This window comes from Carcharodon carcharias, chromosome 1, assembly GCF_017639515.1.
Source record: "Carcharodon carcharias isolate sCarCar2 chromosome 1, sCarCar2.pri, whole genome shotgun sequence".
NCBI lineage: Eukaryota > Metazoa > Chordata > Chondrichthyes > Lamniformes > Lamnidae > Carcharodon > Carcharodon carcharias.
In genome coordinates this window covers 21,890,131-21,908,027 of record NC_054467.1, presented here as the reverse complement: position 1 = coordinate 21,908,027, position 17,897 = coordinate 21,890,131, and the positions used below count along the sequence as shown (strand labels likewise).

Sequence of the window (17,897 nt, the reverse complement as noted above, 5' to 3'; positions counted from 1 at the left end):
CAGGGGTCTCAGTTGTTATGTACAAGAATCCGCTGCGGATTTGTAGTTGGGGTGGGGTAGCGCTGCAAAATTACCCAAATGGCCGTCCCTCTGGTCTCCTGCCTGCCCCGGCCGCTCTGCAATTTTATGGTGGGATGGGCGAGACCTAGGCCAGCCCACTCATCCTCACCCCAATTGATGCCCTTAAGTGGATAATTAATGATCAGGAGGAGTTCAGGAGCAGGGGGAATGCCCAGCAAGTCACCCTGATTGGGCCTGGGGGGTGGGGGTGGGGGGGTGGTGGGTGGGCACCTCCCTCAATGGCCTCCTTGCCACATTGAACAGCTCACCCCCCCCACTACGACTGCCACCCACGGGTGCTCCCCCACTCCCCTCAGCCTCTCCATCAACAACCCCCCACCTTTCTCCCCACTTCCCTGGACCTCGCCTTCCCATCCTGCTGTGAGACCCTCTGCTGGAATTCTGGCCTTGAACTGGACTCTGGGATGTAGAACCTGGAGACTGCTTGTAATCCCAGACCTGGCCACTGCTGCTACTGGCGCCATTGGGACTACAGATCTGCTGGCCCAACCAGGGGTGGAAGCCCCTGTCTCCTTGGAGCGTTAATGGCTGTGCAGGGCAGTCCGCAACATCGGGAGGTGTTCCCTACTGACTCTTTGGGTGGCCAGGTGGGAAACCAGTGTTGCATATTTGTTTCTTGTTAAAAGAGGAACTTCACAATTGGCAACGAGAGTTCTATATTTGAATTGCCCTCCTTCCCACAGTCCATTTCAATATCCATGGTCAGCCACATCTCACGCACACAGTCATTAACAAGAATCAAGGGGAAAAGAATAGGAAACGAGCCAGAATGGGGCAGGTCTTCTGCTTATGGCATTGAAGTTGTCATGGCCCCAAACATCTTCCTGGCTTGGGGCTCATTCCAAACATTTTTATTCATTCATGGCATATGAATGTCTCTGGTGGGGCCAACATTTATTATCTGTCCCTGATTGCCAGTTTCACCACAAGAGTTATCTCACCACTGTTGGGGAATGGAACATACCGTAGTAGTGGTGCTACTGCAGAAGAACAGGAGGCCATTTAAAGTGGGAGTGAAGACCCTGAAGAACAAATTTCTTTTTAGGCTTTGGACTTGGCAAGTGGATTATACCTGAGAGGCTGGTGAAGTAAGACCCTCTCCATCCAGAAAGTACATCAGTGGGCCTTTCGTGGCAACTTCAGAGTCCCAGTAGTCATTGTGATTGGTTGAGGGGGGTGGCAGCACGAGGAAGAGAGAGAAATCAGGCAAGTGATAGTCAATTTGTAGCCAGCAATTTTCCCAATTACGATAGGAGGAAGAAAATAAAAGTTGAGGTGGACACAAGGAGCTGGGTCTTATTACCCAGTTTCCCTGGCATCTCTGCAACTTTAGTGCCTGACTTTGGGCAGAACAGAAGAGGAAAATCCAAGCTAAGAAGTTAGTTCTGAAGAGAACATTGGATTTCTTCACATTTGTGTGTCAGCTGTGGCTCAGTTGGTAGAACTCTTGCCTCTTGAGTTGTAAGGTTCAGGGTTCAAGTCCCACTCTAAGACTAGAACACAGAAATCAAGGCTGACACTCCAGTGCAGTACTGAGGCTGTGATTGGTATGACACAACAGTTGGTAAAGGCTGAGTTGTTTAAATCCCAGAGGGGAAACTTGAATAACTGTCATAACCTATATTTTCAATTAGTATGTTTGAGATGCAGCTCTGAATTCAGGAATAAGACCACCGAGATTCAAAAGGTTTTATATATAAAACTAAATTAAATATTTATTAATTTAACAACAAATTAAACACATACACATGTCTATAAATTACTACCACAATAACTTTTAAACAGATCCCCAAATTAGTCACTCCCAGGTAAATCTTCACCAAGGGAACAGTAACCCATAGACTTTAAACAGACACCTGGCAAAGCACATTTGACCTTGCGGATTCAGAATGAAGTTCCTTTCAATTTGTTTCCTTTGCAGAAACAGTTGTAGGCTTACAGCCTGCTTAGATTGTAAATGCCTCTGACTCACACACACAAACTCCTTCCTGTTTATCCCTAGCTTTTCCTTTGAATGTAAATTTTCCATCTTATTACTAGGTTTTTAAAAAATTTTACCTCTCCTAACATTAATCCTTGCATTCCACCAATTTTATTAATAATATAAACACATTGCTTGGTGTCTTCCAGCTAGGTGCAAGATTTTACTCCCACTCTTGAAAGCTTTATTAAACAAATGCAAATTTACACTTTACCTTTTAACTTCCTTACACTTATCTAAATAACATCTCAAATTACTATACATCAAAGCACCCAGACTAGCTGTCTTTAATCCAATTAAGACACACACATAGACACAGATGCCACTACAATTCCACTTTAAAAATACTTTCCAATAACATTATAGATATTAATATCTCATCATGACAGTGCTACACTGTCAGAGTTGCCTTCTTTCAGATAAGATGTTAATCCGAGGCCTCGTCTGCCTGTTGGGGTGGATTTCAAAAAAAGGGCCTGGAAATTATTCCTCAATCAATATCACAAAGCAAATTACCTGGCCGTTATCACATTGCTGTTTATGGTGGGGGGGTTGGGGTTGGGGTTGGGATTTGCTTTGTGCAAAATTGGCTGCTGTGTTTCGTGTATTACAACTTTAAAAAATTGGCTTTAAAGAGCTTTGAGGCATCCAGTGGTCAAGCAAAGTGTTATAAGTGTGCAAGTCCTTCCTTCTTTCTTGATTTCTAAGAAGTGGTCATGATTAAACCTAGTATTCGAATGTGAGAGCTATTTCAATCTGTTGTGTAATGTGTACCATGTTGTTGCCAAATATAAACAAACATTAAGGCAAGATGGAGTTTATAACTGGAACTTCCTGTTTAAAGTTTAGATTTGAAATGCTGGCAACTGGGGAGAGGGTCGTACTGTGTAAAGGCCTTTGCCATCATCCACTGAAGCAAAAGGAAAATAAGGCCGGATTTTCATCCTCAAGGCGGGTGGTGAAAGTTGGGAAAATTTCCTGCCGAGGGAGGAAGTGCCAAGAGAGACACAATTTTCATCCCAGCTTGGTGGTGGGGGGGGGGGGGGGTGGGGAGAGGGGGAAGGCTCCAGGGCCAGGGGTGGGTGGGGGGGGTGCGTCTGGTGCTGGGGGGAGGTGTGGCTGTGGGCTACAGTTGGGCCAGCTGACCCAGGAAAAAAGTTCGGAGGCAGCCACAGGAACTGCTGGGTGCCGAGGCAGGATGTCTCAAAGGACAACCTTGGTGCTATGGGTCTTCATCCTAGTTATAATGAAAAAAGCAGCGCCCTCTACCCTCACACTCACTTACGCCCTACACACTCCCCATGCCTCATCCATGCCACCTCATAACTCCCACCCACCCCTCATGGCCCCTATCTTATGGCACTTCCATGCCCATAGACCCACTATACATTGTATTGACCCAATGAACTGTGTAGTGACAATAGGATGTGTTAAAAAAAAGTTTTAAAAAAGCAGTCATTCATTCGTTACTTTTCACATTCTTAAAAAATTCCTTTTTTAGTAAAAGCGTCAATCATTCAGACCCTTTAAAGTATCAATAGCAGAAACTGCAGTCACTCGAAACCTCTTTATCTTGTGTAAATAAACATTGTGCAATTGACAGGAGTGATGGGAGAGCCAGAGCTGCCAATCAAGCAATGTTTTCCCTGAGACTTAGGGGTTTCAACAGCCTCATGGATTTCTGGGTTCTCAGCCAATAATGCATAACAAGGCTTGGCTGAGAGCCCAGAAATCCATTAGAATGTTGAAACAGCTGAGCCTCAGGGATACTATTGCTTACTTGACAGCTCTGGTTCTCTGATCTCTTCTATCAATTGCACAATGGCCATTTACACAAAATAAAGGGGTTTCAAGTGCTTAATCTTTCTGCTATTAACTTAGAGGGTCTGGAGAATTGATGTTTTTATTGGCCTGTAATAAAAAGAAGTTTTTTTTAAGAAAGTGGAAAGTTATCAATGAGTTACCTTTTCTAAAGCTTTTTTTATACATCCTATTGTCACTATAGGATTCAATGATTCTATACAGTGTATAATATTTAAATGGGCATGGAAATGCCATAGCTTGGCATGGGGGGCATGAGGGGCCATGGAAGGGGGTGGATGGGGGTCAGAGCTTGGCATGGTGGGGGGAGAGGGCACATGTAAAGGACCTTTTGAACTTACCTTTTAAAAAGTTCCCTCATGGAGACCAAGGTTCATGACACCTCTGAGGGTGCTGTGAACCACAATTCTTTGAAAAGCTGGCCCAACTTCAAGAAAAGTGCGGAGGAGTAGGACATGCTTAACTCCGCAATGGAGCTGGCCAGGTCAGAAGTGCAATATGTGGGCTCAAGACCCAAACCAGTCCACACCCTTAAAAGGCTCTACCGAAAATCAGAAACCCTGGGAATCACGTCCCAGCAGCCATCTTTGCCCCTCCGTGGAGTCTTCCCGACTCCAGGAAAGTCCAGCCCATAATGTTCAATACTTTTGGACACCAAATAAAATTTGTCCAAAATGAAAGGTTAGATTGAGTTATTATGTTCCAGTTTTTGAGGTGATAAATTACCTACTCTATGTTAGCTGCGCATGAAGTATAGTGAGGATTGGGGCTGGGGAATTGCCTGAGTTGTCTTCTTCCCGAAAGAACGTAGGTTCTGCTAAACATTTTTCATGAAGACTGTGCCTTTTGATGGGCTACAAACCATTTATATTTAAGTGTAAAAATGTGTTATGAGTCAAGTTAAGTGTTTCCAACAATAAACTCGAAATACACTTTGCTGCTAAGAGAACTTTATACTTGAGATTGAAATAATCATGAGCTATGAAAAAAATGAAAGGCCAGAGCCTCGAACAGGCCTTGTGAGTTTGAGTTCCGTTGAGATGCAGATATTGCCTCTGTCACCCTGGTTCAGATTTCCTTGGCCTCTTAGCTAATTTTGTCCGTCATGATAGACACCAACTGTTTACTGACTCACCTCCTTTGATGTGCTTTCTTGAAAAATACAGTGGCTGAAACAAATTGAAGGCACAGAGGCTGCTCTTCATCAGAAGATGTTGGACCTGGAGAATGAGAAGGTACCTTTACACGTGTTAACACAATAAGCATGGGTGATAATAGGAACCTCGTGGAAAATGGGGGCGTGGTGGGGAACACAAGAAATTTGGAACTTATTAAATGAGTTTAATATAACAATCTTGTTAACTGATATATACACATAGCTGGATAGTGTGATAGGTGTGTGCCATTGCTCTTTGGAAGGTAAATTCATTTCATTGTCATGTTTTTAGCTGCACTATTGTTCTTCAAATATACAATGCATATTCTGCTGTGACTGAAAATGCAGAATCTAGAAAATTCACCAGCATTTTTCACTGCATGTATTGTATAAGAAATGAGTTTAGTTGCATGCTGTGAGGGGTTTAGAAAGTAAAATCAACCGATATTGTGATACTAAACCATTCAAGTAATAACAATCCACAGTCTGTACTGAGTTAGCTGATGACTGGGTCACAGGTTTTAGAAGGGGGAAGAAATGGAGTAAATATTGGGATTTTTGAAGGAATACTTATAGAATTGCTAACATTTATATTCTGACTTTCCATCTCAGTTTTGGCAGCTTTTTCATATAAAATTGGGGCAGTTGTCTGTGTGGAAGCCATTTTCTCTGATTTTTTCCCCCACCCCACCCCACTGCAAAATCATACTCCCGTCTTTAGTTTCCAAACAGATGTTGGCCCTTCCTATGATCCACCTGATAAGTCCACACCTACATCATTATAATATATGCCATTGAGGGTCCCTGGCCTTGAATTTCTTGGTTTTACACTCACATTTTACAAAGAGTAAGTTAGAATGACAGATGATAAGGTGAAACAGTGGCTAGGATAATTGAGGTAGGCAGAAATGAGGAGGAGTTCTGAACCGGATGTGATTGAGTAACGATTTGCTGCTGCTGGGAATGTGCATCTTGTTTTGAGCACTGTGCCTACACAGAATGGAGTGAGCGAGGAGCAATACTGTACAGGATGGGCAAAATGGCAGTCAGGCAGCTTAGAACATGGGTATTTACTTCTCCATCACTCCCTCCCTACCCCGTCAAAATTTTACAGGCAATGCAGGTCATATGAAGGCTTTAGTGATGAGATGCGTAACAGAAGAGTGTACTTCATTCACCAAGGAGACATGAAGGTAGTGCTGGCACCAACTACGTGAGAGCTTGAAGATACCCTTAAGTGCCCTCATGGTGATCTTTGTGGCAAAGAAGGTGACAACTGAGCTCAACTTATATGGCACATCTCGGGCAGCCATGGGGAATCCCTGCAAGATCAATTGAAACAGTGGCAACTTGCATTTATGTAGTGCCTTTATCACAGTAAAACGATCCAAGGTGCTTCTTAGCAGGGTCATCAAACAAAACTTGATACTGAGGCATAGAAGGAGATATTAGGGCAAATGACCAAAAACTTGGACAAAGAGGTAGGTTTGAAGGTTTTAAAGGAGTGAGAAACAAAGAAATGGAGGGGTTTACTGAGGATATTCCGGAGTTTTGGACACCAGCAAGTGAAAACAGGTCCACCAATTGTGGAGTGATGGGATTCAGAGATGCTTAAGAGGCCAGAATTTTAGGAGAACACATATCGCGGGGTGTTGCAGGGCTGATAGGGACGAGGCCATGGAGTGATTTGAAAACAAGGACGAAACTTTTTAAATTGAGGTAATGCTGGCCTGGTGAAATGCAATACTGGCATGTGCCTTTGAAGTGAGTGGCAGGTCAGGTTGCATCAATGGAGAGAGAAACAGAGTTAATGTTTCAGATTGATGACCTATCATCAGAACTAGGATAAATTAGAAATGGAAGAGGTTTTGAGAAAGTGAAAGTGGGGGAGGGAGGGTGGGGAAAAGAACAAAAGGGGAAGGTCTCAGATGGGATGGGAGACAGGAGAGATTAAATGACAAAAGATTTGGGCCTGAGGCAGTGGTGGTGGGACAAGTAAAGAAATAAAAGATGTGTCTAGATGAGGTGTGAATGGCAGAATGATGAATTGCTACCGGCCAAAAGCAAAAATGAGAATAAATCCAAAAGCTGCAAAGAAAAATGAAAGAAATTGGGGGCAGAGATTACAGTCTGAGATTGTTTACCAGGATGTTGAATCCACATAGCTGCAAAATTTCTAATTGAGCTTGAGCTTACATTAAGCTTCATTGGAACATTGCAGGAGGCCGAGGATAGAGAGGTCAGCATGAGAGCAAGATAGAGAATTAAAACGACAGGTACCACCAATTCTTTTGTCATTTAAGCTCTCCTGTCTTCCACCCAATCACAGACTTGCTGTTTGTTCTTTTTTCCACCTTTCCCCCTTTCACTTTCTTCTGTTCTAACGTTTCTAGGTGCAACCTGGGGGCCTGTATCATGACCGATGTTTTCCAGTCACCTAAAGGCCTCTCGGGCTGAAGTAGCCCTTTCCTCATAACTTGCTCCTGGGTGCAAGGTGCTGTTGCCGGCCTTTCTGCCTGAGCCTGAGCAGCCTGTTGTTTTCTCCAACTTGCCACTTGTCTGATGATCTGCCAGGGGGGGAAGGCCGACCTCAGAGACATCAGCGTCAGGCTGATTGATCCCAGCCATTGTACTGGTCTCTGGATCAGTGGCCTTACTGATCAGTGAATTAACTGGTCTGATGACATCTGTCAGGCCTTGATAGGACCAAGAGGGTATCAACAAGGGTCTGGAAATTGGTGCTGTCTATTCGGTCTCCAGCTGCCACCAGAACAGTGTTTCTGAGGTGGTGGGGCCCCGACTGGCTCCCTGACCACTTTTTGGGTGCAGATTCCAGTGAAGCTGCCACTCACTTCATTGATGCAGCAAAAGGAACTGATCCCTCATGTTGCCTCAGAGACACAAGTTGTCTTTTCCTTGATCCTTGCTGGGAAGGTGGCATATTCCCATCCCCACATCTATTTTCACCCTTTGCCTCTGCTGATGCTGTCTCCATCAACCAATGCCACCAATTACTCCCGGTTGAGAGCATTTTGCGCTGGTACATGGGAATGAAAAAAAAGTTATGCAAGCAGTAAAGAGGCTTGAGGTAGAGGAACATAGGACAAGAGGTTGTTCCAGGAACCCTTCATTGAACTTGGCTCTGACTTCCTCTCCCTCTTTCTCATCATTCTTTTCCTCACCTTTGATATACTCATAATCCACAGAAATAATTCCACAGAGTCCTTACAGTGCACATGAAGGCCATTTGGCCCATCGATTCCATGCCTCCTCAGGCATCTCCTCAGATATCTGAAGCTGAATCACAGAAGAGGACACCACATTCTACCATCTCACATATAGAGCAGCAAGAACAATTATACAGTCTAAGTAAGACTCCACATTTCCCCAAGACTAGAAGCCTATCAGGCACTGCCCCAGACAGATCAAATAATTTGATGGTCAAAACACCTTTAAAAAGAATTAAGTGCCATGAGGAATAATGGGTTGGGTTTTGTGGGTGCCTGGTGAACACTGGATGGGGCCACCCAGAGGAATCAGCTTGGGACCAGATTGATTTCCATGGAGGGCACTCATAATGAGGTCAGCAAGCTTGCAGCGATTTGCACAACAATGGTTTAAAAGGAGAGGTCCATTTTAGCATCAGGCACAGAAAGAAGCAAAACTGCAGACACTGCAACATTTCTAATGGGTCCCTGGCAAGATAAAACTCAGCCCGAGTGAGTGTAAGAAACCAGCACCAAACCAGTAAAGTAGAAATGAAACCTAAACAGACAACACTGGGAGTGCTCAGCAAGTTTGACTGCATCTGTGGAGAGAAACAGACTTAGCATTTCAGGTCGTTGACCTTTCACCAGACCTGGCAAACGTTACAGATGTAAAATGTTTTAAGCAATTACAGAGGCAGGGAAAGGGAGCAGGGAGGAAAGGGAAAGAAAGAGAAGGTCGATAGAGTCAGGGGAGATAAACTAACAAAAGGGATGGTGGTGCAAGGCAAAAACAGGAGCTAATGGGATAAGAGATGGGTCCAAGCGGAGGCATAATTGGCAACAGCAGAATCATTACCAGCAGCTGCTGTCCGAAAAAATAGGGCTGGTGGTTCTGACCTGACATTTTTGAACTGTTTGTTGGCTCCAGAGTCTGTACCGCGCCTAATTGAACAATGAGATGTTGCTGCTTGAACTCAGTTGAACTAGTGGAACAGTGTAGGAGACCAAGGACAGAGTGGGAGCGAGGTGGATAACTAAAATGACAAGTGAGCAGAAGCTCAAAGGACTGAACTTCCACATAGCAACCTGCCTTTGGTCTCCCCAGTGTAGAGATCACATCATGAGCAGTGAATACCGTATACTAAATTGAAAGATGGACAGATAAAGTGCTATTTCATATGGAAGGAGTGTTTTGGGCACTGGCTGGTGGGATGAGAAGAGGTAAAAGGGCAAGTGTTACATCCCCTGCATGGAAAGGTGCTGTGGGAAGGAGAGCAGGTGCTGGGGGAGATTAAAGAGTTGGACCAGGGTGTCACAAGTGAGTTGACCCTTTGGAATGCTGCAAGGGGAATGTTTGGAGGTGGCGGAAATGAGGTAGAAGGTGAAGAGAGGAACAAAGGTTAAGTAACAGCATTTTCAAATGGCTGCAGGGGCAGGACCAGAAGCAGCTGGGTGGAAAAATCTTCGTGAGAGCGCGGCACGCCAATTTGCCAGTTTCTTCTCGCCTCAGGGCCATTTTCAAGGAGGCCGGGTCAAACGTGCAGTGGCTTCTAGCCCTCAAGCGGCAGGGAGCCAAAGATTGCAATTAGGCCCCTCTCCTGGGCCAACTGGAATTTTCAAGGCTGGGGTAAGGAAGTGGCCTGCCGGCAACTCCAAAATAATTGAGGGACCACACCACCACCCGGCCCGCTCCCCCCACAACTCCCTAATAATGGAACAAAGGTATGGCTGTAGCTGTGGCTGGAGGCTGCCATGTTGAGGGGTTCCTCCTCCACATTGGCAAGTTGGCAGCTGGGGCCATTTTTATTGTTCAAACTTTTAAAAGCCCTGAGAGGGTGCCTCCATCTTGAGGCACGTTCTCTCTCCCCTACCTGCTTTGGCAGGCTTTTGAGGCCAGCCAGGCCAGCATCGGGAGCCCACCTGCCATCTTTAATGGTGAGCGCACCAAAAGACCTCTGGTCTTTTGTTCCTTTTGGGGACTAGACCCCACACAGTGCAGGGTTGGGACCTGGATTTTACCCCAGCGTCGGGGTCCCAACCCTAAAAGAAAAACCCTGCCCAGTGTTTCAGGTTGTTGACCTTCCATCAGGATGTTAAGAGATGATAAATGTTAAGAGGTGTAACAAGCTTTCAGATAGTTGAAATGAAGACTGGCAGACTCAGGCCATGCGTTAAAAGCTGAATGTTTAATTCTCTTTTACCAGGAGCAGTTTAGCAAACAGAAGGGCTACCTAGAGGAGGAGCTGGATTACAGGAAGCAATCTCTGGACCATGCCTATATGGTAGGATCAGCATTCCTCAGTGTATTTGTCAGAGTCAGGATGAAATAAAGTGTGAATTATTGAGATATCAGCCCTGGGCAGGGTCGTATGTACCAAATACTAGCTGTACAAATAATGGCGAGGGAGGTAACTTGTTTAAGCAATTCCAAAAAAGAACTTATAAAGATGGAATCACTATCACTTATGAGTAAAAGTTATGTCAATTGTATCGCAATTTTTATTCCTTCAATGTGGACATTTTCACACACATCCAGATGGAATCGGAGGGAGTATACCAGGCTGCCAGAAATTATAAGAGAAACATTGGGAAGAGAAATTCAACATTATTGTGTCCATTTCATTGATGTAAATTGGATACAATTACAACTTGAGCAGGGGGAAGGCCCTTCTTGATTTGCAGATGCACCTGAGCCACTGCTAAATTCACCAGGGCCCTTATTCTAGGCCGCCTGAAATGACCATAGGCCTCATCTCGATATGGAAATGAAGATCCTGCACCCACTTCATGACCCATCTATAAAATTCAACTGACTGGAGCACCACAGGTACAGGCCCAGGGCCTGTTCTGCTCAACATTGCCTGGTGCATAAACAGCCTAACTAGGTCTCCTTCAAATAACTGCTGGGGGCCACCAACTAAACAGTAAATATTTTTACCAGACTTTCCTTGATGTTGAGCTGATCGGAGCACACCTCTGTCAGCCCACACTTGCTCCTCTTCCTCTTTTCCTCGCCTTCCCTACTCCCAGGATTTAGCTCAGGGACGCTACACTTGCGACAAATGGCTCAAATCAGACTGAGCCACAGAGGCAAAGCGTGACTGTTACAATAAAACTCAAGAACAAATTTAAGGTGGTCTTTGGACCATGAAACGTGCAGTTAATTTAGTTCCCAAGAATAGGCACTAATAAATAAATTTAGCCCCTATTAACATCAAACACTTCTAAATTACCCTACTCCAAGACTATGCTGAGCAGCGAATAGATTTTAAATACCAACTTTTGCTAAACAAAAACAGAATTACCTGGAAAAACTCAGCAGGTCTGGCAGCATCGGCGGAGAAGAAAAGAGTTGACGTTTCGAGTCCTCATGACCCTTCGACAGAACTTGCGTTCGAGTCCAAAGGTACTCGAACGCAAGTTCTGTCGAAGGGTCATGAGGACTCGAAATGTCAACTCTTTTCTTCTCCGCCGATGCTGCCAGACCTGCTGAGTTTTTCCAGGTAATTCTGTTTTTGTTTTGGATTTCCAGCATCCGCAGTTTTTTTGTTTTTACCAACTTTTGCTAACTGATTTCCTGTCGTGTTCATAGACAAAAAGAAAATAAAATTTGCCTCACTCTTAACCCTCCCTTTTGTAAATATAGGATACATCATAAATTACATATATGAAAACAGGTAGCTAAGTCCTTATTTTCCAAGTATAGATTAGCGATTTAGTCCCTACCTCAGAAAGTCATCTGCTTATTGAACCAGTGTGACAACTTGTAAAACTTGCTTTTGTGGTTAAATGTGTCAGCGTTGGTGTAGTGGCATCTCAGGTGGAAAATTGTAGATTTAAGTTCCACCTCTGGGATTTAATTCAGGTTGAGGCATTGTATTGAGGTATTGTACAGCTGGAGGCACCGTCTTTCTGAGACTAAAACATACGTTTTACTCGTAAGTGATAATAATTCAGTCTTAAATTTAAACTGATGTCTCATCTCTCTCGGGTGGATATAAAAGATCCTATGGCACAATTCAAAGTAAAGCAGGCGTGTACTACTCATCCAGAGCCCTGGCCAATGTATATCCTTAAAATCAATATCACTAAAAAATAGAGAATCTGGTCATTGTTTCATTGCTGTTTCTGGGATCTTGCTGTGTGAAAATTGGCTGCCATATTTCTTGCAGTACAACATTCTACACTTCAAGGGCACTTCATTGGCTGGAGAGCACTTGGGACATGTTAAGGTCATGAAAGGCATTAATAAATGCAAAAACTTTGTACCTTTTTAATAAATGGGGCATATCTTCTCAAGTTTCAAGACTTAAAAAAATCCTTCCAAAAAGTGATCTAAAAAAATTAGTAAGTCTTGTTGCCTTGTCATTTTTAAAAGGAGAGACTTGCATTTGTATAGCATCTTTCACAATCACAGGACATCCTCAAGTGCTTTGCAGCTAATGGAGTACATTTGAAGTACAGTCAATGTTGTAAGATAGGAAACACAGCAGCCAATTTGAGCACAGCAAACTCCCAGCAGACAATCCGTTTCTTTTGTGTGACGTTGATTGAGGGACAAATACTGGCCTGGACACTGGGGATAAATTCCTTGTTTTTTTTCAAAATAGTATCATGGGATCATTTGCATCCAGAGAGGGCAGGTTTAACATTTCATCTGGAAGGTGGAACCGCTGACAGTACAGCACTCCCTCAATACTAGAGTGTCAGCCTAGATTATTGTGCTCAAGTTGAGGATCTCATAGAATCATAGACGTCCACAGCACAGAAGGAGGCCATTCAGCCCATTGTGTCTGTGCCGGTCAATAAAGATCTGACTACACGCATCCCATTTCTCAGCACTTGGCCCGTAGCCCCGGAGGCTATGGCAACACAAGTGACCAGCTGAAATCTTCTAAATCCAGGATCGCCCCAGGTAACTGAATTTATAGAACAGCTTGCTTCTAGCACTTCCCTTCCCTTCTTTGACCTCTCAATCTCAATTTCTGGTGATAGACTGTCCACCAATATTCATTACAAGCCTGCCGACTCCCACAGCTACCTCGACTACAGCTCCTCACAACCTGCTTCCTGCAAGGACTCCATCCCATTCTCTCAGTTCCTTCACCTCCGCCGCATCTGTTCTGATGATGCTACCTACAAAAACAGTTCCTCTGACATGTCTTCCTTCATCCTTAACTGAGGTTTTCCACCCACTGTGGTTGACTGGGCCCTCAACCGTGTCTGGCCCATTTCCCGCGCATCTGCCCTCACACCTCCCTCTCCCTCCCAGAACCATGATAGGGTCCCCCTTGTCCTCACTTATCACACCACCAGACTCCGCGTTCAAAGGATCATCCTCCTCCATTTCCACCAACTCCAGCATGATGTCACCACCAAACACATCTTCCCTTCAACCACCCCCCCATCCCCCTGCGGCTTTCCGCAGGGATTGTTCCCTCCGAGACATCCTGGTCCACTCCTCCGTCACCCCTCACACCTTAAACCCCTCCCACGGCACCTTCCCATGCAACCGCAGGAGGTGAACACCTGCCCCTTTACTTCCCCCCTCCTCACCTTCCAAGGGCCCAAACACTTCTTTCAAGTGAAGCAGCACTTCACTTGCACCTCCCTCAACTTAGTCTACTGCATTCACTGCTCCCAATGCAGTCTCCTGTACATTGGAGAGACCAAACGCAGACTGGGTGACCGCTTTGCGGAACACTTTCAGTCTGTCTGCAAGCATGACCAGACTCCCCTGTCCCTTGCCATTTCAACACTCCACCCTGCTCTCATGCACACATGTCCATCCTTGTCCTGCTGCAATGTTCCAGTGAAGCTCAATGCAAACTGGAGGAACAGCACCTCATCTTCCGACTAGGCACTTTACAGTCTTCCGGACTTAATATTGAGTTCAACAATTTCAGATCATGAACTCCATCCCCACCCCCTTTTTCCAATAATTTATAATTTTTTAACAAATATATTTTTCTTTTCCCTCTTATTTTTAAATTTATTTTGATCTATTGTTTCATCTCCACCTTTTAGCCTATTTTGATGCCTTCCCCCCACCCCACCCCCATTAGGGCCATCTGCCACTAGCTTGTCCTGCTTGCTACCCTTAATGTCCCCATTAGCACATCCTTTAGATAATATCACCACCGTCAACACCCCTTTGTCCTTTTGTCTATGACATCTTTGGCAGTCTCTAGGCCTCCACCTATCACTGGCCCCCTATCGAGCTCTACCTGTCCCACCCCCCTTTATCAGCTTATATTTCATCTCATTTCATATGTCTTAGTTCTGATGAAGGATCATACTGACTCAAAACGTCAACTGTATCCCTCTCCGCAGATGCTGACAGACCTGCTGAGTTTTTCCAGGTATTTTTGTTTTTGTTCTAGATTTCCAGCATCTGCAGTATTTTGCTTTTAGCTTGTTTCTATGTTGTGTTTAGTCACACTTCAGAAGTACAGACATAAAGATTGATTTCTTTCTAGAAAGGACTTGAGGAACATTGGGCTACTCAGCTCAGAGCAATTTGACTTCCTTCTGTGGATGTCTCTGCATCATGAAGAATGTGTGGGTCATAAGTCACATCCTTTGTATGTTTTTAGGTGATAAATAAGGGTGCCATTTTTTCCCATAAGTTAAAATGATTTTTCTTACAATTATTACATTTTTGATATTAACATGTATTTTATTTAAATGAAATTAAAGAAGGAAATCTTGCATTTTAGTTAGCATCTTACCATGTCTCTCAGACATGGACAATGCATTGGACACGATGGACCCGATTTTAACTCTGAGCAAGTGAGTGGGTTTGGAGTAAGTTAAAATCTTGCCCAATTTATTTCTTAGAAGTACAGTGACTATTATCTCAGAAGTCCTTGGCAGCCATTTGCTGCACAGGAAGATCTCACAAGCAGCCATGAGAAAAAAAATATAAGCAGTCATTTTTTTTATAGATGGTGCTTGTTGAGGGAGAAGTGTTGGCCTTGACAATGAGTGAAACCTTTGCAGTTCAAAGTAGCATGATGGAGTCTTCTCAGACTAACTGAATCAACAGAATGAGTCTGGATTTAATGTCTCAACTGAAGGACAGCACAACAAACAGTACCACAGTGATAGCTCATAACGCCTGCCAGCTGTGGTGTGCAGTCACTGCTTCCCCTGTCAGGCAGCACCCACATTTTTTTTGAGTGTCCTCTGGGGTATTCATATGGAAATATAGTGAACCTGCAGTTGCAGGTCTCCCACCACTGCTGGCACTGTGGCACATATTGCAGAGGCCCATTTTTCCAGCCCTCGTTCTGGGGTCAAAATCCTAATAGGGGCTTGAACCAGCAACTTTCTAAGAGGAGAGTGTTACCAGCTGAGCCATAACAACTTCCCTCTTAGATTGCCAGGATACTTGTATTGAATATTTGAACGTTCAGCCTTTAGCTGCAGGGCTCCCATCACAGAGACACCACAGCCGGAATTGTCCAAGTCTATTTTTCCTTAATTTCTTTAAATGTATTTGTCCTTAGATGTGTACAGTTGCAGCATATTGTTGACTGAACAGTAACTGACCGCTTGAAATTGCATTTTGATTTCCAAATCCTCCAGAATCTTCTCATCAACGGATAACAAAATAATTATGCATTTCCAATTAGAGTGTTTACGTTTATTGCCTTAGTGGGAGTGTAACAAAGATTCACTAGATTGATTCCTGGGATGAGAGTGTTGTTTTATGAAGCAAGATTGAGTAGAAGGTACCACACTCTCTCATCTTTGAAAGAATGAGCAGGGATCTCGTTCAAATGTGTAAGATTTTGAGAAGGCTTGACAGCGTAGATGCTAAGAGGTGGTTTCCCTGACTGAAGAGTCTTGATTGTGGGAGCATAGTTCCACAATAGGACATGGCCACTGAGTTGAAGAGAGATTTTTTCACTTAGAGGGATGGTGAATCTTCAGAATTCTGCCCTTCGCTCTCCCTCCCCCCCAGCCCACCCCCACACCCCACCCCCACACCCCACCCAGAGGGCTGTGCATATGTACTCTTTGAGCATATCCAACACTGAGACTGATATATTTCTGGACTATAGGGAAATCAAGGGCTTTGGGGAGCAGGCAGGGAAGTGGAATTGAGGTAGAAGATCAGCTGTGATCTTATTGAATGGTGGAGCAGGCTTGAGGGACCATATGGTTTACTCCAGCTCCGATCTCTTACTGTGTTCACATGTCCTTATTTATACTTTATACATTAAACTTCAAATTTAAATATTTCTTATTTTTTAATTTATAATAATTTTTTAAAAACCAACTGCACAAAAACAACTTATATAGTGCCTTTAACATAAATGTGCTTCACAGGAGCATTATGAAACAAATAATGACACTGAGCCACATCAGGAGACCAAAAGCTTGGTCAAAGAGGTAGGTTTTAAGGGATGCCTCAAAGGAGAAAAGCGAGTTAGAGAGGCAGAAAGATGTAGGGAGGGAATGTGCTTAGAGGGTAGGCAGCTGAAGGAGCAGTTATAATTGGGAACGCACGAGATGCCAGAATTAGTGGAGCACACATATTTCGGAAGGTTGTGGTGCAGACAGAGAGAAAATGGCAGCAGAGGTCCGGTTCCAGAAGTCCTGGCCCCGGACCTGGCCTCTGCCATTCTTGCAATGGCCGGGGGGGGGTGGGAATGGGCAGGTTCTAATTTGCACACCTGTGGTTCACGGAGGCAATGGTACTGGTTACAGTGCAGCTGCCTCAGTCAGATCGAGTTTTCACATCTCCAAAACATGACTTGTGTACTTTCAATCTGGTAGAAGAAGGTCTAAAGCTGCTGGAGGTCTTTGGAGAGGTAGGGTCCCCTTTGGGAGGTAAGGTGCTCTTTTGGATATGGTCCCGGAACATTTTTGGGAAAGCTCAAGTGCTCTTTGGGAGAGGTGAAGTGCACTTTGGAAGAGGTAAGGTGTGCTTTGGGATTGTTAAAAATAGACAAAAGCATGTGCAAAAAGTGTTAAAGTCATTGGAACTGTCAAACTCATTGCAACTGTCAAAAGAACTGTCAAGCTGTCAAGGCATTTAAATGTCCTGCCCTTTAAATATTACCAAAAAAAGTATGCAGTGTAGGGCAGCACAGTGGCACAGTGGTCAGCACTGGTGGCTCACAGCTTCAGGGACCCAGGTATGATTCTGATCACTGGTGTCTGGCTGTTTGGAGTTTGCATGTTCTTCCCATGTCTGTGTAGGTTTCCGTCGGGTGCTCCGGTTTTCTCCATCCATCCAAAGTTGTGCTGGTTAGGTGGATTGCCTATGGTTAAATTGCCCTTAGTTTGTATGTTTGTGTGTGTAAGTGTGTGGCCTGTGATGGACTGGCGTCCTGCCCTGGGTGTACCCTGGCTAGTGCCCATTGCCTGTTGGGAAAGGCTCCAACTCCCTGCAACCCTGAATTGGATAAAACAGTTCTGGAAAAGTGAGTGAGTGAGTCTGCAGTGTTAAAAGTAATCAGTGCTTGCGATTTCAGTCTATTTGAGGTAAGCCTCAGGGATATCATTACAGGATTGTGCTTCACGACTGATTTCACAATTGAGTTTACAGTCTGATTGACAGCTCTGGTGGATATGAATTATTTGAAGTGGAACTATGAAGACAATGCTCATTTTCATTAGCGATTAAAGGAAGTTA

General features: G+C 44.4%; 1 protein-coding gene across 7 annotated transcripts in view; it reads left to right on the top strand.

Moving 5' to 3' along the window:
• LOC121285316 (janus kinase and microtubule-interacting protein 1-like) overlaps positions 1-17,897 on the top strand; it is a 377,146-nt gene that overhangs the window by 355,434 nt on the left and 3,815 nt on the right. For all 7 annotated transcript variants that reach the window (XM_041201824.1, XM_041201835.1, XM_041201778.1 and 4 more), the window contains 2 exons: positions 5,050-5,118; positions 10,453-10,530. In XM_041201824.1, the coding sequence (XP_041057758.1) occupies positions 5,050-5,118; positions 10,453-10,530 (147 nt within the window). The remainder of the gene's footprint in view (positions 1-5,049; positions 5,119-10,452; positions 10,531-17,897) is intronic.